The sequence below is a fragment of the Lissotriton helveticus genome, chromosome 5_1 (assembly GCF_964261635.1).
Source record: "Lissotriton helveticus chromosome 5_1, aLisHel1.1, whole genome shotgun sequence".
NCBI classification, from domain to species: domain Eukaryota; kingdom Metazoa; phylum Chordata; class Amphibia; order Caudata; family Salamandridae; genus Lissotriton; species Lissotriton helveticus.
In genome coordinates this window covers 2,121,575,464-2,121,594,302 of record NC_136065.1, presented here as the reverse complement: position 1 = coordinate 2,121,594,302, position 18,839 = coordinate 2,121,575,464, and the positions used below count along the sequence as shown (strand labels likewise).

General features: G+C 47.8%; 2 protein-coding genes across 8 annotated transcripts in view; one reads left to right on the top strand and one right to left on the bottom strand.

The window, feature by feature from the left end:
- NUP214 (nucleoporin 214) overlaps nucleotides 1–15,918 on the top strand; it is a 369,960-nt gene extending 354,042 nt beyond the window's left edge. For both annotated transcript variants that reach the window (XM_078646199.1, XM_078646198.1), the window contains one exon: nucleotides 15,700–15,918. In XM_078646199.1, coding sequence (XP_078502325.1) covers nucleotides 15,700–15,733 — 34 coding nt within the window. In that variant the 3' untranslated portion in view covers nucleotides 15,734–15,918. The remainder of the gene's footprint in view (nucleotides 1–15,699) is intronic.
- The window catches only part of FAM78A (family with sequence similarity 78 member A), a 984,894-nt gene that overhangs the window by 223,496 nt on the left and 742,559 nt on the right, over nucleotides 1–18,839 (bottom strand). The gene's annotated exons all lie outside the window — the stretch shown is intronic.

Here is an 18,839-nt window from a genome sequence, read left to right as displayed (position 1 = left end):
ACACCAGCCTTGCCCTCAAGGAACTCAATTGGAAACAACAGATACCAGCTCTCTCTTTTAAAGAAAGCCAATCCATTTCTTTCAGAAAGCGACTTCAGAACTGCAATTCTAGCCTCAGTACTCTCACATCAGGTCGGGGATAATGCCCTACTCCATGGCCTCCCCAGAGGCCATACTGGCACCAGTCAAGGGCATCCTACATGCTGCAGCATACCTCATCCAAAGCCTGAAGAAATGTGATTGCATCACCCCCACTGTGATGGAACTCTATTGGCTCCCCTTACAGGACCACACCATCTTCAAAACCAGCTGCTCCATTGACAAAGCCATCACGACCAATAGACCCCTTATGTTGCAGACCAGCTCACCATCTCTGCACAGCCGCAGCCTGAACATCATGACTGCAGACTAAGAAAAACAAGCATTTACAATGCAATGGTTTCGCCTTTGGAAAAGTTAGAGCTATTGGCATTAATGACAAATTTTGTATTTATGTGTTGGTTTTGAAAACAGATAAATTAGTGGCATTGTCATTTACATTGCCATTAGCTTAATCTGTCGCAAATGTGAGACCTATTGTACCCTACTGACGAGCTCAGCAGACAGCAATTACTACCACACACACACACCCAGAGCCACACACACACACACACACAGAGCCACACATACCCAGGGCCACACACACACACCCAGAGCCACACACACACACCCAGAGCCACACACACACACCCAGAGCCACACACACACACCCAGAGCCAGCCACACACACCCAGAGCCAGCCACACACACCCAGAGCCACACACACACACCCAGAGCCACACACACACACACCCAGAGCCACACACACACACACCCAGAGCCACACCCACACACCCAGAGCCACACCCACACACCCAGAGCCACAAACAGACCCAGAGCCACACCCACACACCCAGAGCCACACACACACCCACACACCCAGAGCCACACACCCAGAGCCACACCCACACACCCAGAGCCACACACACACACCCAGAGCCACACACACACACCCACACACCCAGAGCCATGCACACACACCCACACACCCAGAGCCACACCCACACACCCAGAGCCACACCCAGAGCCACACACACACACACCCAGAGCCACACACACACACACCCAGAGCCACACCCACACACCCAGAGCCAGCCACACACACCCAGAGCCAGCCACACACACCCAGAGCCACACACACACACCCAGAGCCACACCCAGAGCCACACACACACACACCCAGAGCCACACACACACACACACCCACACACCCAGAGCCACAAACAGACCCAGAGCCACACCCACACACCCAGAGCCACACACACACCCACACACCCAGAGCCACACACCCAGAGCCACACCCACACACCCAGAGCCACACACACACACCCAGAGCCACACACACACACCCACACACCCAGAGCCACGCACACACACCCACACACCCAGAGCCACACCCACACACCCAGAGCCACACCCACACACCCAGAGCCACACCCAGAGCCACACACACCCAGAGCCACACCCACACACCCAGAGCCACACCCAGAGCCACACACACACACACCCAGAGCCACACACACACACACCCAGAGCCACACCCACACACCCAGAGCCAGCCACACACACCCAGAGCCAGCCACACACACCCAGAGCCACACACACACACCCAGAGCCACACCCAGAGCCACACACACACACACCCAGAGCCACACACACACACACCCCCACACACCCAGAGCCACAAACAGACCCAGAGCCACACCCACACACCCAGAGCCACACACACACCCACACACCCAGAGCCACACCCACACACCCAGAGCCACACACACACACCCAGAGCCACACACACACACCCACACACCCAGAGCCACGCACACACACCCACACACCCAGAGCCACACCCACACACCCAGAGCCACACCCACACACCCAGAGCCACACCCAGAGCCACACACACCCAGAGCCACACACACACACACACCCAGAGCCACACACACACACACACCCAGAGCCACACACACACACACACACACAGAGCCACACACACACACACACAGCCATACAGTGGCCAAGTTCCTGAAACACATACAATGGTGGGAGAGCTGTTAAAAGAATACACTGTCCTCCGAAGTACTCTTCCTGCAATTTAAAAATTAAATAAATAATCAGAGAAAGGAATGAGTGGCCACGGTTTGAATAGACAGAGAGAAGAAAGGCAAGACATTTTAGAAGTGGTGATTATCAGAAGGGAAAAAAATCAGGAAGGAGGGACAGAAATGAATAGTCAGATGAGAAAGAATGCCTTAGAAAGGAGAACTAAGAAGGGGTAACACTAGGTGACATCACAAGAATCAAACTGCCCTCTACTTGCTAAATTATTGGAGGCAAAATAAATTAGGGAGCAGCAGTTCAATAATATAGACTTTGTGTACACATTTGAAACCTCCGTTTAGTGCAGTGGTAATGATAGCACCATTCAAAAACAAAAGATTTAATTGGTGGCACAAGTCTCCAGCACTTTAAGGCAGTGTGGCCAGGTAGACCACCTTCTTATGCATTTCCCCCAAAACATCACCTGTAGAAATCATGATTACAACACAACCTTTTTGGACATACATTGGGATGGTTGCGCAAATCACGAGCACATGAAATGTTTTTGTCCAGGCAATCAACTGAGCAGGTGGACTCTGTTGGTCAAACTTCAAGAGATCTAGTGATCACGGCATGACTTTCCATGTGCTAGTCAGACAGCCTAAGTGTTGTGTGCTGTCCCAGCAGGGCCTGATGACAACATAAATGCAGTGTGTATGTGCTCGCTGATCACTGCATAAGTGAGTCAAAGAATGTGTTGAGGGTTTCACTTAATCAACTCATTCAGCTGTAGTGCTTTAGGGACGAATTCTACTTGACAGAGGTTGGATAACGTTCTTTAGACCTTCAAAAGAAACTTTTTGCTTCATGTGTGGGACCAATAAACGCTATTGCTACCTACACAATATAGATTTTGCACAAAAAAGACAAAGCTGCTAGTTTTCAGTTCGTAAGAAAATGTGCAGTTTAAGTTTTGCTGGGCAGGAGTGTGCTTGTGCCCTCAGTCGTGCTGTGTGACTCTAAAAGGGGACGGAAGTGGTACTCACGGTGGTTGTCGGTGTTCTTCTGGACTATTTCCGCCAGCACAAAGGCCCCTTCCTCCACGGTGTAGAGCAGCATGGTGGCGGCCTGCAGCTGGTCGTCAGATCCCTCCATGCGCCCACGGCCTGCAGCTGGCTCAACGGAACAGGGGGCATCAAGCACAACGGAACAGGGTGCAGGAAAGCAAGCACAAGGGAACAGGGGGCAGGAAAGCAAGCACAACGGAACAGGGGGCAGCAAGCACAACGGAACAGGGTGCAGGAAAGCAAGCACAAGGGAACAGGGGGAAGCAAGCACAACGAGGGAACAAGGGGCAGGAAAGCAAGCACATCTAAGGAACAGGCACAAACAGGGGGCAGGGTCTCTTCCAAAATACAATTATGAGACCATGCTTGACATGTACAGTAAAGCCAACTTCTATGCTGTGGTCACAGTTGCATCCCTGAAATTGAAACCACATTGTCCAATACCCTCCAAACTACTATTTTTCCCTAATCTAAACATGAGAGGACAATAATGTCTCAAAAAAGTGAACAGAGACTCTACAAATCCCATACTCTGCATGAAACTCCAGGGTATGAAAAATATTTTCAAGCCGAACATCTCAGCTGCAAAATATAGTTCTACTGTCCCTATTTCAGCAGTCTGCTAACCCAGCCAGATCACTATTCCAGTCCATTCATGCCAGCATCTCCCCTGCTCCCAAAGGAATCTAAAATCTCTCACCCAATAAATGCAAAATATTGCTGGACTACTTCATCAGCAAAATCCTTTCCATTCATGTGTCTACTCCCAAGAATAGTCTTATATAGGTGACGCCCAAGACGACAAATGCATGGTATCTCTTCAAACTAGTCTACCAGGCAGACCTCATCATTGCTACAAAAAAAAACAGCTGCCTTCTTCATAGACGTTATACCAACCAAGATCATCAATTAAAATTGTTCCTACTTTGCTAATATAATGCAAAATCGTCAACCCATCCCTAAGCCAGAGAACATCTCCAGACTTCCTAAGGCACACCCAAATCGCTCCTATCCTAAAAAAAAAATCTAACCTCAACCCGAAGTTGTCAACAATCTAATGCCCTTTATGCAGCCTCTCTTGGCTAAGCAAGGCTCCAGAAAAACCTGTCCCCTTAAAACTGACAGATTACATCAATGCTGGAAATTTCTATTTTAGACTGGTTTCATAATGGGTTATGACATCAAAACAGCCTCATTACAGCTGGCATAACGGAACAGGGGGCATCAAGCACAACGGAACAGGGGGCAGGAAAGCCAGCACAATGGAACAGGGAGCAGCAAGCACAACGAGGGGGCAGGAAAGCAAGCACATCGAGGGAACAGGCACAAACAGGGGGCAGAGGCAAGAAAAAGCTAGCACAAACAGGGGGAAGAGGTAGTCTCTACTGGCACCCCACCACAAAGCAGGGTGCAGGAATGCAAGCACAATGGAACAGGGGGCAGGAATGCAAGCACAATGGAACAGGGGGCAGGAATGCAAGCACAACGGGGGGGGCAGGAAAGCAAGCACAACAGAACAGGGGGCAGCAAGCACAACGAGGGAACAGGGGGCATTACATGCGGGAAATGACAGCTAAAGATGTCCCTTACCTCATTTATGCGCACTTTGTGCAGGAGCGTTACAGCCGATCAGAGCCCAGCCAGGGGATGAGGAGGGAGGAAAGCATCCTTAGCATAGCATTAGCACGTTCCCTCTCCCGCTTATAGTCAGGAAACCATCCACTTGAGGGTCCTCTGCATATACATTCTAATATGCTCGATGTCACCATTTCACTGGCACAATTGATCCCCCCCCATAGGCTGACAATGCTGGTCTCAACTAAGCAGTCGCCAAGCAAGCTGGGACTTACAGGGCACAAAGGGTGTATGTCAGCAGGGAGGTGGCATGGAACATTCGGGGCAGCACATGAGCAGGTGAGACATGCTGGAGTTGGGCCTAAAGGTGGTGGAGATTCGAAAGTGAAAGTTGGGTGTGCATAAGAGAGGCAGGGTGCTGGAATAGAGAATGCCTGGCTATGAGTCCAGAAACATGGTGCGTATATCGAGACCTGGGGGCATGGCCCCAACCCCGACCCCCCACGATGCCCCTGCACGTCTCCAAGGGGCATCTCAATGGCTTGTGTCTGTCGTTGGTTGTTGAATGAGAGTTTAGATTGTTTGATATCGCCTTTCCCCATTCTCTCAGGTAGGTCGAACAGGGTGCGGAGGAGATCGACCAGACACTGGAGTACAGTTCAGCACGCACAGTACTAGAGTCGGTGGCGAGGCCCGGGATTGCTGCAGTGCAGTGGTTATTAATGTAGAGCGATCAGAATTCACCTTGTGGCTCCCACTGGGGTTCGGGCGGCCGCCTAACCGTTTCCCTCGTACAGCAGCAAGTCCGGTAATTCCAAGGCTGTCTTCGGCCCCTGCCACTCCCTGGGCTACCACAGAGGGCAGGAGCAGGCCGGCGAATAACTCAAGTGAAGCAATGGAGAGCAATCCCGTCCTCATTTGGAGTGGTGTCTTGATGGAGATGGTCGGGTGGACCACAATCCCACGGCTGCCGAGGGCTCGCAACGCCCTGCCAGTCCAGCCCCCCCATACCCCACCACCAGGGGGCATGAACAGGTCCTCAATATCGTAAACAGGCAGGTAATGAGAGTGCACGCAATACGGCGATTAGCGTGCACTAAGCAGTCATAGGGTACGGAGGGGAGCTTGAGGCTGAGGTCCAGAAACGCAACTCTGCACGACAATCGCCGCTCCTCTCATGTTCTAGGAGGTGTATGCCCCTCCAAAGGTCAGACTCATCCCTCAGGGTCCAGCATGTCTGGCAGCCACAGCCTGGGATGGGAGCTACACACCACCAATGTGCACCACAAGCTCATCACTCGGGCACTGCACAAGTCCTTTATGGCTGCAAATCCTCCCAGACCAGGAGCAGCGTCTACCTCTTTGAAGACCGCAGAGGCCTCACCGACCCCTTATACACTCACCGTTGGTACAGTGCAGATCCATCGCTCCGAGAGGTATGGCAGGTAAGACTGGTGGGCCGCTGCCAAATACAATGTCAGAGCAGTGGTCCGCGACCCCACATGGCCTCTTAAGATCACGGCTGGTCCTCAAATTCCTCACCAGAGCTCTGCCGTGAGCCGGGTGACTGTGCCTGCAGCAGCCCGGGTTAGGAGAGCCAGTGTGAGGAGAGGGAGGCGGGGTGGACGGAGCAGGGCAGGCCGAGCAGCTCCATTGTCTGCCGTGAGCCGGGTGACTAATCTTCCGTCGTGGGACCCAAAAAAAAATGGCGGCCGGCAACTCCTTGAATTTCTTAGATTCGGGGGCGTGTTTACAGCGGGAGGGGCGGGAGCGGCGCACGGACAGCGGGAGGGGGCGGACAAAATACGTATAAACAAAATGCTCCTTAATAAATAAAGCACCAGGGAGGGAGGGGGGCGGGAACGGGCACAGGAGGGGGGGGGGGGCGGGAACGGCGTACGGACTGCGGGGCCATTCATGCCTAAATAAACAAGTCAGGTCCCGGGCCGGCATCCAATCACAGTGCGGCCCGGGAATGACGTCACGGGGGTGTCCCGGGCCAGCAGCCAATCGCAGCGCGGCCCGGGACAAAGGGGCGGGGCTTAAAAAAAGCACCAGAAACGCCCCCGAATCGCGTTTTCAAGAGAAAGCGCGATTGACAGCCTCTGTCTCCCAATGGCTAGCCTCCATTTATGGAGCTAGCCAATGAGAGGCAGAGGCGGTGCCGACATCCCTACTGTAGACAATAGTTTTCGATCTGGGAGTGGCACTGCGTGCCCCTCGCCAGGTCGAAACCTAAAAAATGTAAAGAGATAAAAAGTAGACTGCAGGCCTATGCACACATTATCTGGAACAAAATCCCTGTATCCGTCAGGACTGCCCCAACCACTGCTCCAATTTAGGAAAGAGTAGAACACTCGCCTCTTTAAAAAACATTACATCACAAAGCTTTTACTACCGTCAACCCAGCTTCATCTCCTTTTACATGTCGACTTTATGCTTGTATTTTTTGGCAAGGCTCACAATACAGAAATACAGTGTATGTGTTTATGTATATATATGTGTGTGTGTGTTTTTTTATTTGACCGCTTTGAATGTGTGTAGCTCAAAGAATAGGTTTGTTCCAAAGACAATCATTTGTTAGATTTATGTTGTGCCGATGTTTGGGGCTATTTGAAGAGAAGTGCTTATTCCTCAGCACCGCCTACTAATCCGATTTCTGTCTTCGAGCTATTTAAGCAGATGGCGTTTCAGTTAAAAAATAGACCGAGATTTGACTTCCAGATTCCCTTTCCAGTAGAGTGTAAATATGAATTTGTCATTGAGGTGTGCTCACAATATCCTCTGCTAACAGGTAGATATATGCATCAAATTATAACGGTGAAAGGGAAGAGCCCAGATGAATGCTGCATTTGACCATCTATCTAGAAGACATGCCTGAAACGTCTGAATGTCTTGACTGAGTTCTTGGATGAATGACTACATCCACTTTGTCCACAGCCCCTCTTGCAAAATTCTCAGTATCTAACGGTAGATCAGATCATTGGCTGCAGAGAGGTCAAGAACTGTCATGTGGCAAGATCACCTTCACGCAGACTAATGACGAGGTCCTCCTATAGGACAGCAAGAGCAATTTATATTGGCACGTGAGACAGATGCCTGATTCTCTATCCTGTAGATTGTGACATTCCACATACTCTTGGAGTTATATAACCTCAATTTTATCATTTATTCAAAATGGCTCTTCTGCGCCCTCTGGAGCTGTCCTGTGGTTGACGCTTCAAAACCAAATATAGCCCCTTCTGGTTGACTACCGCACCCTTCATTATGGATCCAGAGGTGCTCTTCTTGGAGTGATTCTGGAAAATGTGTTGTTTTGTTGTCTGTTGGCAGTATGCCTCCAACAAAGATTTCAGGGTTAATTAGTATAATTCCTTTCACAAACCGATTTTGCTCTCCGATCCACACAACGTCTGTCTGTATTGCTTTCGGCCCATAAGCAATTCCATATCACTTGAGCAGCGTGGCCGCATGCATGCAAAGGCCGTATGGGAGTGTGAGACGAAGTTTACCATGACGTGTCGGATGCTGGTACCGCCATTGCTCCAGAGTAAGTGGCAGGGGGAGACTTCTACTTGGTGGTATTATTCTCAGACTCTGCCTCTACGTCTCTCTGGTATCCTCTATTGGTGAAGATGCAATGAGCACTGGATTATGCTCTAGTGCTGGCTCTTGGCCCAAAGCCCCACACTCCTTTTACTGAGTTTCTTGCACTGACTGCCCTTAGATCATGGTTTTCACCTAGACGGTGCTAGGCATTCTCCGTTCCTGCTCCCTCTGATGTGCCTTCAAGTCCTAAAGAGACTCTGAGTTTCTTGTCAATGGCTCCTTCGCTGGTGACCGTAAACCCTACTCTGTCTCCTGAAAATGTTCTAGTGCTGACAGCACTTTTCCTACAGCTGATCATCTAGCCAGTTCCTCTGCCTCTGGCATTAGAGGCAGACCTGTACTTTTAAGTCTCCTGCACAGACTTCAGATGTGATACAGAAAGTAACAAGCTTTCTAAGATGACAGACATTTTTATCAGATCTCAGCATAAGGAGCAGCAGGTGTTCGAGCAGGAATTCCCCATAAGACCCTTGGGTTGCAATCAGTACTTCGGTCACTTCAATGAACTCTTTGGCCCTGCAAGAAAGTCTGGGGCTCTTATTTTCACTGAGGTGGTTCTGGAGTGCTCATTTAGGGCTTCCCACTGAGGATGTGACATTTTTTTGTGATTCTTTTACTCAATGAGAATTAAGTTGAAATGTCATTACCATTGTAGAAGAACATACCAACCACCTCATGGAAATCCTTCAGCTTGCCTCCCCTATCGTGGAGCCTTTGCTTTCATTCAGTGAAGCTTTGATGGACCTCATCTTGGTTGCATGGAGCAAACGAGCCTCTTCTCTTGCTGTGATATGCTAGGTTCCCTGGCACCAATAGCTGATGCCGGTTTAATCAAAGTTCTTAATGGCTACTCTTCCCTGCAGAGTCCCGTTCCAAGGTTTCTTCCTTCTCTTAGAATAATCCTAACTGTATACCTTCCACTCCTCCTGAAGGGGAGATAAAGCATATTGAAGCTATAGGGAAGAATGTCTTTTCTTTCCAGAGCCTGGCTCTTCTGTTCACTAACATAACATGTCTTCTGTCTTGTTGCTCTCATACTCTATGCGAGATGGCATAACTGGTGATTCCAAATCTTCCTGATCATCTCCTTGACCATTTTGCTGAAATGGTCCTTAATGGTTGGAATGTGCCAAACAAATCCTCCCTTCTGACCTGGATATGGTAGGCTTGGTGGTGTGGTCCATGGGTTCCTTGGTTGCAATCTGTTCTTCCTGGATATGCTCCACCAGGTTTTTGGGCAATGTCCAGTCCAACCTCAGAGATGTGCCATTTAATGGTGGTTGCATTTTTTATTGGGGGGTCTACCTTTTATGTGGCCACAGTCAAATATTTTTTTTAAACTGGCTGCTGTTGTCAAGGGCAACACAAACACTCCCTATACATCTCCTCCTTCCTGCCACGTGCTTTATCTTACCCTCGAGGGTGCACATGTGACATATAGGAGACTGGAGACGTTTTTCCTTGTTAAACTGAGGGCACATCATTGGACTTTTGGTCTTCTAGATTGTCAAACAGACTTCTCTTGCCTTCTCGGTCTTTCCTTCTTCCATTTCACATAGTTCCCTCTCTGACCTCAGCTGAAAATACCCATATTCTGCATGGTTCTTTGTATCCTGAACTCTTTGCATTACAAGGAGACATTAGATGCTTTCCCTTTCACAGGTCTTTGTGGATTTGAAGCTGGAAAACAGATTATTGTCCATCGACTTGCAGGGTCTGTAGTTTCATATGCCCGTCCCGCAGTCGCAGAGGAAGTAGCTCAGTTTCTTAATGGGCTCCAACCACTATCAATTTGAGGCCCTTGTGTTCAGGCTAAAATCAGACCCTCGTATCTTCATAAAGGTCATACCATGATTGCAACACATCTTCGCAGGTTGGGTGTTCCTGTACTTCGGTAAATTGGCTGCTGATTGAGGGCTTGCCTCAGCTGGTGTCAGACCACATTTTCCTCGATCTTTGACCTGGGGTTTTCAGTCAACATCACCAAGTCTCATCTGCGGCCCAACCAGCATCTCATCTCCTCTTATCTGGCGGTGTTAGGACACTATCTTCCTCAAGGCCTTCCTACCTTCCCAGTGAGTTCTGAATATTCATGCTCTGATCCAAATGTCTCAAGAGGGAGCTCTCCCGACCTGTTCTGTACAGTTTGAGCTCTTTCCTGCATCTTTCTGGTTCCCCTGCTAGATGGAACATGGAAGAACTTCTATGGTGTCTCCTTTTGTAAGTGAACTTAGCACTGCAGAATTCTGCTGGAGAACATTTAGTTCCTCCCGCAGGCAACACAGAATCTGCGGTGGTGGCTAGTACTGCAACATCTCACTTGTGGGAAGCCCTTCTGCTCTCTGCCAATAGTGGCCTTGATGGTGACAAACGCCTCCTCGCTTAGCTGGGGCAGTCATCTTAATGCCTTGGATATCAGGTCTCCCACAGAATAGCAGTCCTACATCAACCCCCTCGAGCATCAGGAGTTCCACCTGTTCCTCAAGGAGTGCCTGCTGTACATCCACGATCGATCACGTCAGGTTCTGTGAGACATCTTCACTGCGATGTATGTCAACAAGCAGAGTAGAATGGCCTGAGGGCATTAAACCTATGGTCTTCGGTGTCTGGCTGGTCATACATCATCAGTACAGTATATTCATACAGGCAGCACCTCTTGGTTGGTGTAATCTTGCCGATCCAAGTAGCCCAACTCGAAACCTCATCTTCTCCCTCGGATGCACAACTCCAGTGGGCCTGTTCACCCTCACAAAAATACTCACTGCCCTCTGTTCGTTCTGCACTTTCCAGTGAGAGGGGCCTTGAGGGACAATTTCTACTTGAGGTAAGACTTCCAACTCAACTACATAGTCCTGACGGGCACTCTGATGCCTCCTCAGGAAGCTTCTTTAGGACTGTGGGCAGGTGGTCTTGATTGCACTGTACTGGCTATGGAATGTGTGCTATTAGGAGTTGCTCTGCCTATCCCTGTACCCTCCTCTTGTCCTTCTACTTTGGGAGGACCTATTCTAGCAGTGGGAGGAGAACATTCAGAGCCTCCACCTTCATCCTGGAGATTGAGTGGGGCAACATGAGTTCTTTTGATTTTCCTGCTGAGGTGGCGGATCTCATTTGGCTGGCTCATTTCCCCTTGACTGGTAAGTGTGTTGTTGGTCACACTTGGTTTCTTGTTGCGCTGAGAAAGATGTTGATCCCCTCCGGGTGTGTTGGTCTGCAGTCTCAGCTGATGATCTGGTTTTTTTTCGTTGTCCGTGGTGCAGCAAGTCTTCGCCTTGGGCACTGGTAAGGATTATGTTGTCAGCCCTTTCAGCTTTTCTTTGTTTACTGGATCAGCCATCATTGTCCGTCTCATATTGTTATGCGGTTTTGAAGGAGTTGATTAATTTTTTCCCCCTTCGCTGTCTTTATCGTACCACAGTGGTACCTCAAAATGGTTCTCAGTTTTCTCATAACTTCATCTTTCAAGTGAATGCACAGTTTCCCTTTGAGGCTGCTTACTTTGGAGGTTAGTGTTCTCACAGTCATTAACTTTGCATGTTGGCTAGTTGCAAGCTTCGTCTGTCCATCCTGTATTTTTCCAGATAAACTGGTCCTGTGGGCATTTTTCTCACCCTTGAGTGGTCACCCCATTTGACGCGGACCCTTATATCACTTTTCTGATGCTGTATCTAGCTCCTCATCCCACCTATGAGGAGGAGTAGCTGCACTGTTCGGATCCTCTCAATCCTCTTGATTTCTTCATCAACTGGAGTCGCGTTTATTTGGTTGATAATTAACTTCTCTCAGGTGATGCTTGCTCCAATGCAATCCAGAAGTGGTCAGTTTCTTGCTTCATCATTCGATGCATCAAGATTTGGAACGGGCTTCCCAAGAAAAGGTTCCCCCTTCACAATAGAATCAATGGCCATTATACCAGGGCAACAAACGCTTCTTTGGGAGGGTCTTGGGGTGTTCCAGTTTTCAGTTGGTCCACGCCTTCATCGGGCAATAATGTCTCAACTTTGAAGTCTGCGAGATGGCCATGTGCCACATCAGTGTTGCATGACTTTCTGGCTTGGCCATCTCCCCAGACACAATCCCCCCCCCCCCCCCCCCACCCCCCGCTGTATGCCACTGCTCAGATAGTGTTTCATTGTTTCAAGAGGTGAGGTGAGGAGTTAGTAGGTACAAGCCCCATCTGAAGAACATGTTTACTTTCAGCAGCAATTTGTATGTTAATTACTCAGGCTACTTAAAGATTTCTCACCATATTAGTCTTCCTTCCCATTGTGATAAGTTGTCTTGGTATTTTTAATGAGGTCCCAATATAATTCTTGCACTGTGCTTTTTCTGTCGGTCTGGAAAGCGTTGTCTCTGCTCCTGATGGCTTGAGGAACTGCCAGCAGTAATCTGGGGTAGTGCCACATACTGATCAGTATGTCATGTCCAGGAGATTACGGATTCAAATCTGAGTTCTGGCAGCACTGGTTGCTGCAGGAGAGCTAGTTTAAGTTTTTCAAATTAGGTATAGCACCTGAAGGAGAATCGGGAGGTGAGGACTCTAAATATAAAAAGTGTTTTCACCAAAAAGATTGTTACAGAAGGTAAGTAACTTGCTCTTCTGTATCTTCCATGATGATTTGTTTATAACACCACTTAGACTGTAGCTGTATTGAGTCTGTTCCTGGGCTGAGGTTTTTCTACCCAAGTATTAGGTCTACTTAGTGTATCCATACCACTGCTAACAGACTGCGATTGATGCAACAGTGCTTATGCAGTAACCCAATCTGTGAATGCCAACCACATGATGCTGACTGGTCTCTGAACCCATTCACCTGCTGTTACCGTCACAGGCTGAGGTTGCTGTATCTACGCTCCTTCTTTTACACATCCATTGCTCGGTATACCCATTCATTCTTATGCCATTAGAAGCACAGGCTGTGCTTGCTGTGGACGTGCCTGGTGTTAGTTACATATCGATTGCTTGCTATACCCATTTTCTTGATATTAGAAACACAGGCTGTGCTTGCTGTAGACATGTGCCGGCTGTTAGTTACTTATTGATTGCTTGCTATACCCATTCTCTTGCTATTAGAACCACAGGCTGTGTTGCTGTAGACATGTGCCGGCTGTTAGTACGTATCCATTGCTCGGTATACCCATTCTCTTGCTATTAGAACCACAGGCTGTGTTGCTGTAGACATGTGCCGGCTGTTAGTACGTATCCATTGCTCGGTATACCCATTCTCTGGCCATTAGAAGTACAGGCTGTGTTGCTGTAGACATGTGCCGGCTGTTAGTACGTATCCATTGCTCGGTATACCCATTCTCTTGCCATTAGAACCACAGGCTGTGGTTGCTGTAGACCTGTGCTGGCTGTTAGTACGTATCCATTGCTCGGTATACCCATTCTCTTGCCATTAGAACCACAGGCTGTGTTGCTGTAGACATGTGCTGGCTGTTAGTTCACATCCATTGCTCGGTATACCCATTCTCTTGCCATTAGAAGCACAGGCTGTGTTGCCGTAGACATGTGCCGGCTGTTAGTTCACATCCATTGCTCGGTATACCCATTCTCTTGCCATTAGAACCACAGGCTGTGTTGCTGTAGACATGTGCTGGCTGTTAGTACGTATCCATTGCTCGGTATACCCATTCTCTTGCTATTAGAACCACAGGCTGTGTTGCTGTAGACATGTGCCGGCTGTTAGTACGTATCCATTGATCGGTATACCCATTCTCTTGCTATTAGAACCACAGGCTGTGTTGCTGTAGACATGTGCCGGCTGTTAGTACGTATCCATTGCTCGGTATACCCATTCTCTGGCCATTAGAAGTACAGGCTGTGTTGCTGTAGACATGTGCCGGCTGTTAGTACGTATCCATTGCTCGGTATACCCATTCTCTTGCCATTAGAACCACAGGCTGTGTTGCTGTAGACATGTGCCGGCTGTTAGTACGTATCCATTGCTCGGTATACCCATTCTCTTGCCATTAGAACCACAGGCTGTGTTGCTGTAGACATGTGCTGGCTGTTAGTACGTATTCATTGCTCGGTATACCCATTCTCTTGCCATTAGAAGCACAGGCTGTGTTGCCGTAGACATGTGCCGGCTGTTAGTTCACATCCATTGCTCGGTATACCCATTCTCTTGCCATTAGAAGCACAGGCTGTGTTGCCGTAGACATGTGCCGGCTGTTAGTTCACATCCATTGCTCGGTATACCTCTTGCTGTTAGGTACACATTTGTTGATGGGAGTACCCATTCTCTTGCTATTAGAAGCATAGACATTGGTTGCTGTAGACACGCTCCTGCTGGCTGTTAGTTACACATTCACTGCTGGGTGTATCAGTTCCCCTTCGTTACAGCACAGATTGTATTGGGTGTGAGTGTTATCCTGCTATCAAATTAGGCTCTGATGTTGTTTTTTCTATTTGCAAGCTGTTACTTGTTTAGATAGTGGTTTGTGTATCCATTCCTCTGCTGTCATACATGAGCTACAGTTGTAATTGACCCAGACTGCTGTGTACTAATTGTCAAGGTGTTAGAAGGACAGACTTTAATTGGTAAACATGTGCTCCAAACCATTGCGCTGGGTGCATCTGCTGTCTATTGTTACCAACACGAATCGTGCTGGGTCTACCTTTTGCCTACTGATAGTACACATTAAGGTTGGTGTTTCTATTCTCCTAATTAGTAGCACACGCCTTGACTTCTGTACTAATGATGCTGTTGGATTTGATCGTAAATATGGCAATGTTCGTTCTACTGCTGTTAGTAGTGCAGGCTATTGGTCCTGTACAAGATACTCTTGTTGGTAACACTAATCATGGGGGGTGCTCCTACTATCAGGCTCTTACTAATGCACACAATTGTTTCTGTTCCATTCTCTTGTTATCAGGAGCACAGCCCATGGCTTCTATACACATGTTCCAACTGCTAGAAACAGACTGTGCTGGGTGTACCTATTCACTGTGTAATAAGAAAGGAGGGTGCTGTTCCTCAGGAGAAGGGTAGGATACAAAGTATGAGTATGATATGAGTGCCCTCAGGTGTGATAACTCTAATCCCCAGGGATCCCGCTTATCCACCTACTTCCACTTGACAGCTTTAAATCCCCCCTTCCCCTGAGGAGCAGCACCCTCTTTTCTTATTCCACAGTTCATAGGGGTTTGGGTGCTGGACCTACTAAACTGCTCCACGTCCCTCTTTGATTTGTTGTGCCTGCTAGAAGTGGTTATTCTGCTGCTTCTTGCACAGACTGTGGTTGGTATAATCAAGCTGCAGTTGTTAAGCACCGATGGCAGTGTGCGGGCTGTAGCTGTTACTGACACCATTCCTCTTTTTTGCAGATCTGCCACAGGTTTTAGCGGGTGGCGAAGTTGAAAGACTAAGCTGGTTCAAGGAGGTCTTGTAGCTGGAAACACCAAACTTGGTCCGAGAGCTCTTCGGCAGCACTTTTATTAAATATGGCGATGTTTTGATTTTTTTGTTTCATCTTTCATAACGTATCATGAGAAGATATGTGTACAGTTTATGTCTCTTGCTCTGCAATAAACTATTTTAGTATTTGTTGTAGTCCTGGATTGTGTTTGCACTGGGGAAGATTTCACTGAGTTGAGATTCTGCCACTTGTAGAAGGGATCCTGAATGGAACGTCGAGGAAAAGGACAAAGTAATTGTAGCACTGAGAGGGATTGTAGCACTACGTGCTTTACTTTTTTCAACCAACCATAGAGCGGACCCTTCCTGGTTGATACAATGACTGGGAAGGGTTCAGGAAGCACAGAGTAAACGACGGGCGCTCTGCCTCAGTCCAGGAATTTTGGAACACGGCGACCCGGGAGACGAGATTACAGCTCACGTCCTCATTCGATATATACCAGATTGGAGGTGATCTCCTCCAAGAAATTGGGCTTATTATTCCCGGGCTTTACTTCACTTCTATGCGCCACACGAGTGCGACAGTCACCCAAGTCGCCGAGAGCTTCTGGAGAACCACCTACCACTTTACGCTCTCCACCTTACTTATTTCATTGATTCTCCACTCCCGTGATTGGATACTTTCCGGCCAAGAGCCCCACCGGGGCGGAAATGAACGACCTCTAAGTCGTCTACACACACGTAGCAGCCCTGATGAGTCGCGTGTAACGCGACGAAACACGTGTCGGCTGGCTATGGAATGATTAAACAATCAGAAATCACTACAACAACTGTATTTCTATATCGGAGTACCTTAGCTGCCTTGTACACTGTATTACTACTTGTTTTACATGTTTATTAATGTTTATTGTACCTCTGGTGTGTGCATAGGCACTTCTCTTTACTTCCTGGTTGATGTTCTAGTATTTGAATTCCCGGCCCGTTATAAAAATGGCAGGGCAGCGGGCGCGCAGCAGATGCACGCAGCGGGTGCTCCTAAAGCCATGCCTAAGGCAAGCCCGTTTGCACCTGTCCACGTCTGACAGGGCCAAGGACCCTGCCCCTCTAACCTCTTACCGGGAAGTATATTCCAGGGACTTTATGCTTAAAGCTAAGGGGGACAACAAATGCAAACTGTAGCCACTCACTGGATGTGTCTAAGTCAGATAGCACTTGTAAATACTGTTCCTATAGCTTTTATAATGACTCTATATGCAGGGAATATCCTGCACTTAAATCTGGAGGCAATATGTTTCTCCTCAACTGCTGGACATCCATCCTCTCCTGGAGGATCACAATCCAGATGTAGTTTTCCTCACACAAACGTGGCTTCATGAGGAATCCGAATTGGATGTAGTCCAGGCCCTTCCCCTGGTATATCACATCATCTGAGGGGACAGAGTGGATAGAAAAGGCAGAGGTCTCGCTATTATTTTGAAAAACTCATTCAATTGTAGAATTGATCCCCTTACACTCTCTTATTGTGAAAGTTTGGCGCTTTATCTTTTTCCCTTGCGACCACAATGTTGGGAGTTACATTATATCACCCCCAGGACCAGCTAGTCAATTTATTCAAGCACCCCCTGGTGTTCTTGCGAATTTGGCCATAACAAATACTTAATTTACAATCATGAAAGATTTAAATCTACACTTGGATGATTCTAAAGATACCAAAGCTTCCTGTTTTATGCATGATCTAGCTGCTTTACAGTTAGAGCAAAGGGTTCTAGGCTCCACGCACACAGGGGGTCATTTGTTGGATCCTGTTTTTTCTAACAAAGGTTTTGCAACCATGGTAAGGGTGGGCGTTTTTGGCAGAGTACCACTACACGGAATTCTGCGGAATTGATCAAATACTCAGTGAATTACACTCTGCAACTCCGTCTCACCACAATTCTGAAAACAGAATCCTCACAAATAACATGATTACATGCTAAAATGCATATGATCATCACACAAAAGTGAAAATAAAAATACAGCAAGCAGTGAGAGGTGATGATGTTAATGACCTCACTAGAGAAGAGAACCAAGCAGATGCCTTTAACACATCCTGCTGAACGATTGGTGGAATCCCAACCAAAGGCCCTGCAAAGCATTATGGGACAATATTCTAGGGTGCAGTGAATATTATAGTATCCAATATCAAAACATTCCTCAAGGGGCAGGCTCTCGGGCTCAGCTGAGAGCTAATACTTTTAATATTCACTAAACTCTAGAATCTCGCCCCATAATGCTTTGCTGGGACTTTGGTTGGCATTGTATTTTTGCCCATAACTTTGCGTGGGGTGGTCATAGAAGGATGGGACCACCACAATCATTGAGCATGATATGCTGTTGGTGTTCAAGGCACCTGCTTGGGGTTAGGGGGAACAATCATCACCTCTCTCATAGACTGATATTTTTCAAAGCTTACTTTTGTGAATTGGTTACATGCTTTGTAGAATGTAAAGGTAACATTGTTTTTTCAGAGGAATGTGGTTGCAGCAGCCTATTCCAGAGTTTTTGTATGAACTTCGTTGTCGTGTTTTAGTAATAGTTTTCAACAGAAATCTCACATACCTTTAGTAAAAAAAACAAAAATTCTCTTTGCATGCTAAAACACAGTTAGCCATCTCACAACAATGAAAATATAGCAAGCAGGCTTTTAATTAAACAATAAATAATATCTCTAAATGCGAAAATGCATATAGTCATCTCACAAAAGTGAAAATGAAAAATAGCAAGCAGTGAGAGACCTGATGATTTTGGGGTCCTTCCTAACCTAGGGAGAGGACCAAGCAGATGCCTTCAACACTAAGAGCACATCTTGCTGAAATAATTCGGTGGTGGTCCCATCCTCCTAGGACCACCCCAAGCACAGGTATGGGCAAAAATACAATCCCAGCCAAAGGCACTGCAAAGCATTATGGAACGATTTCTAGAGTGCAGTGAATACTATAGTATCCAATATCGAAGCTCTCCTCAAGGGGCAGGCTCTCCTGCTCCGCTGAGAGCTAATACTATAATATTCACTAAACTCTAGAATCTTGCCCCATAATGCTTTGCTGGGCCTTTGGTTGGCATTGTATTT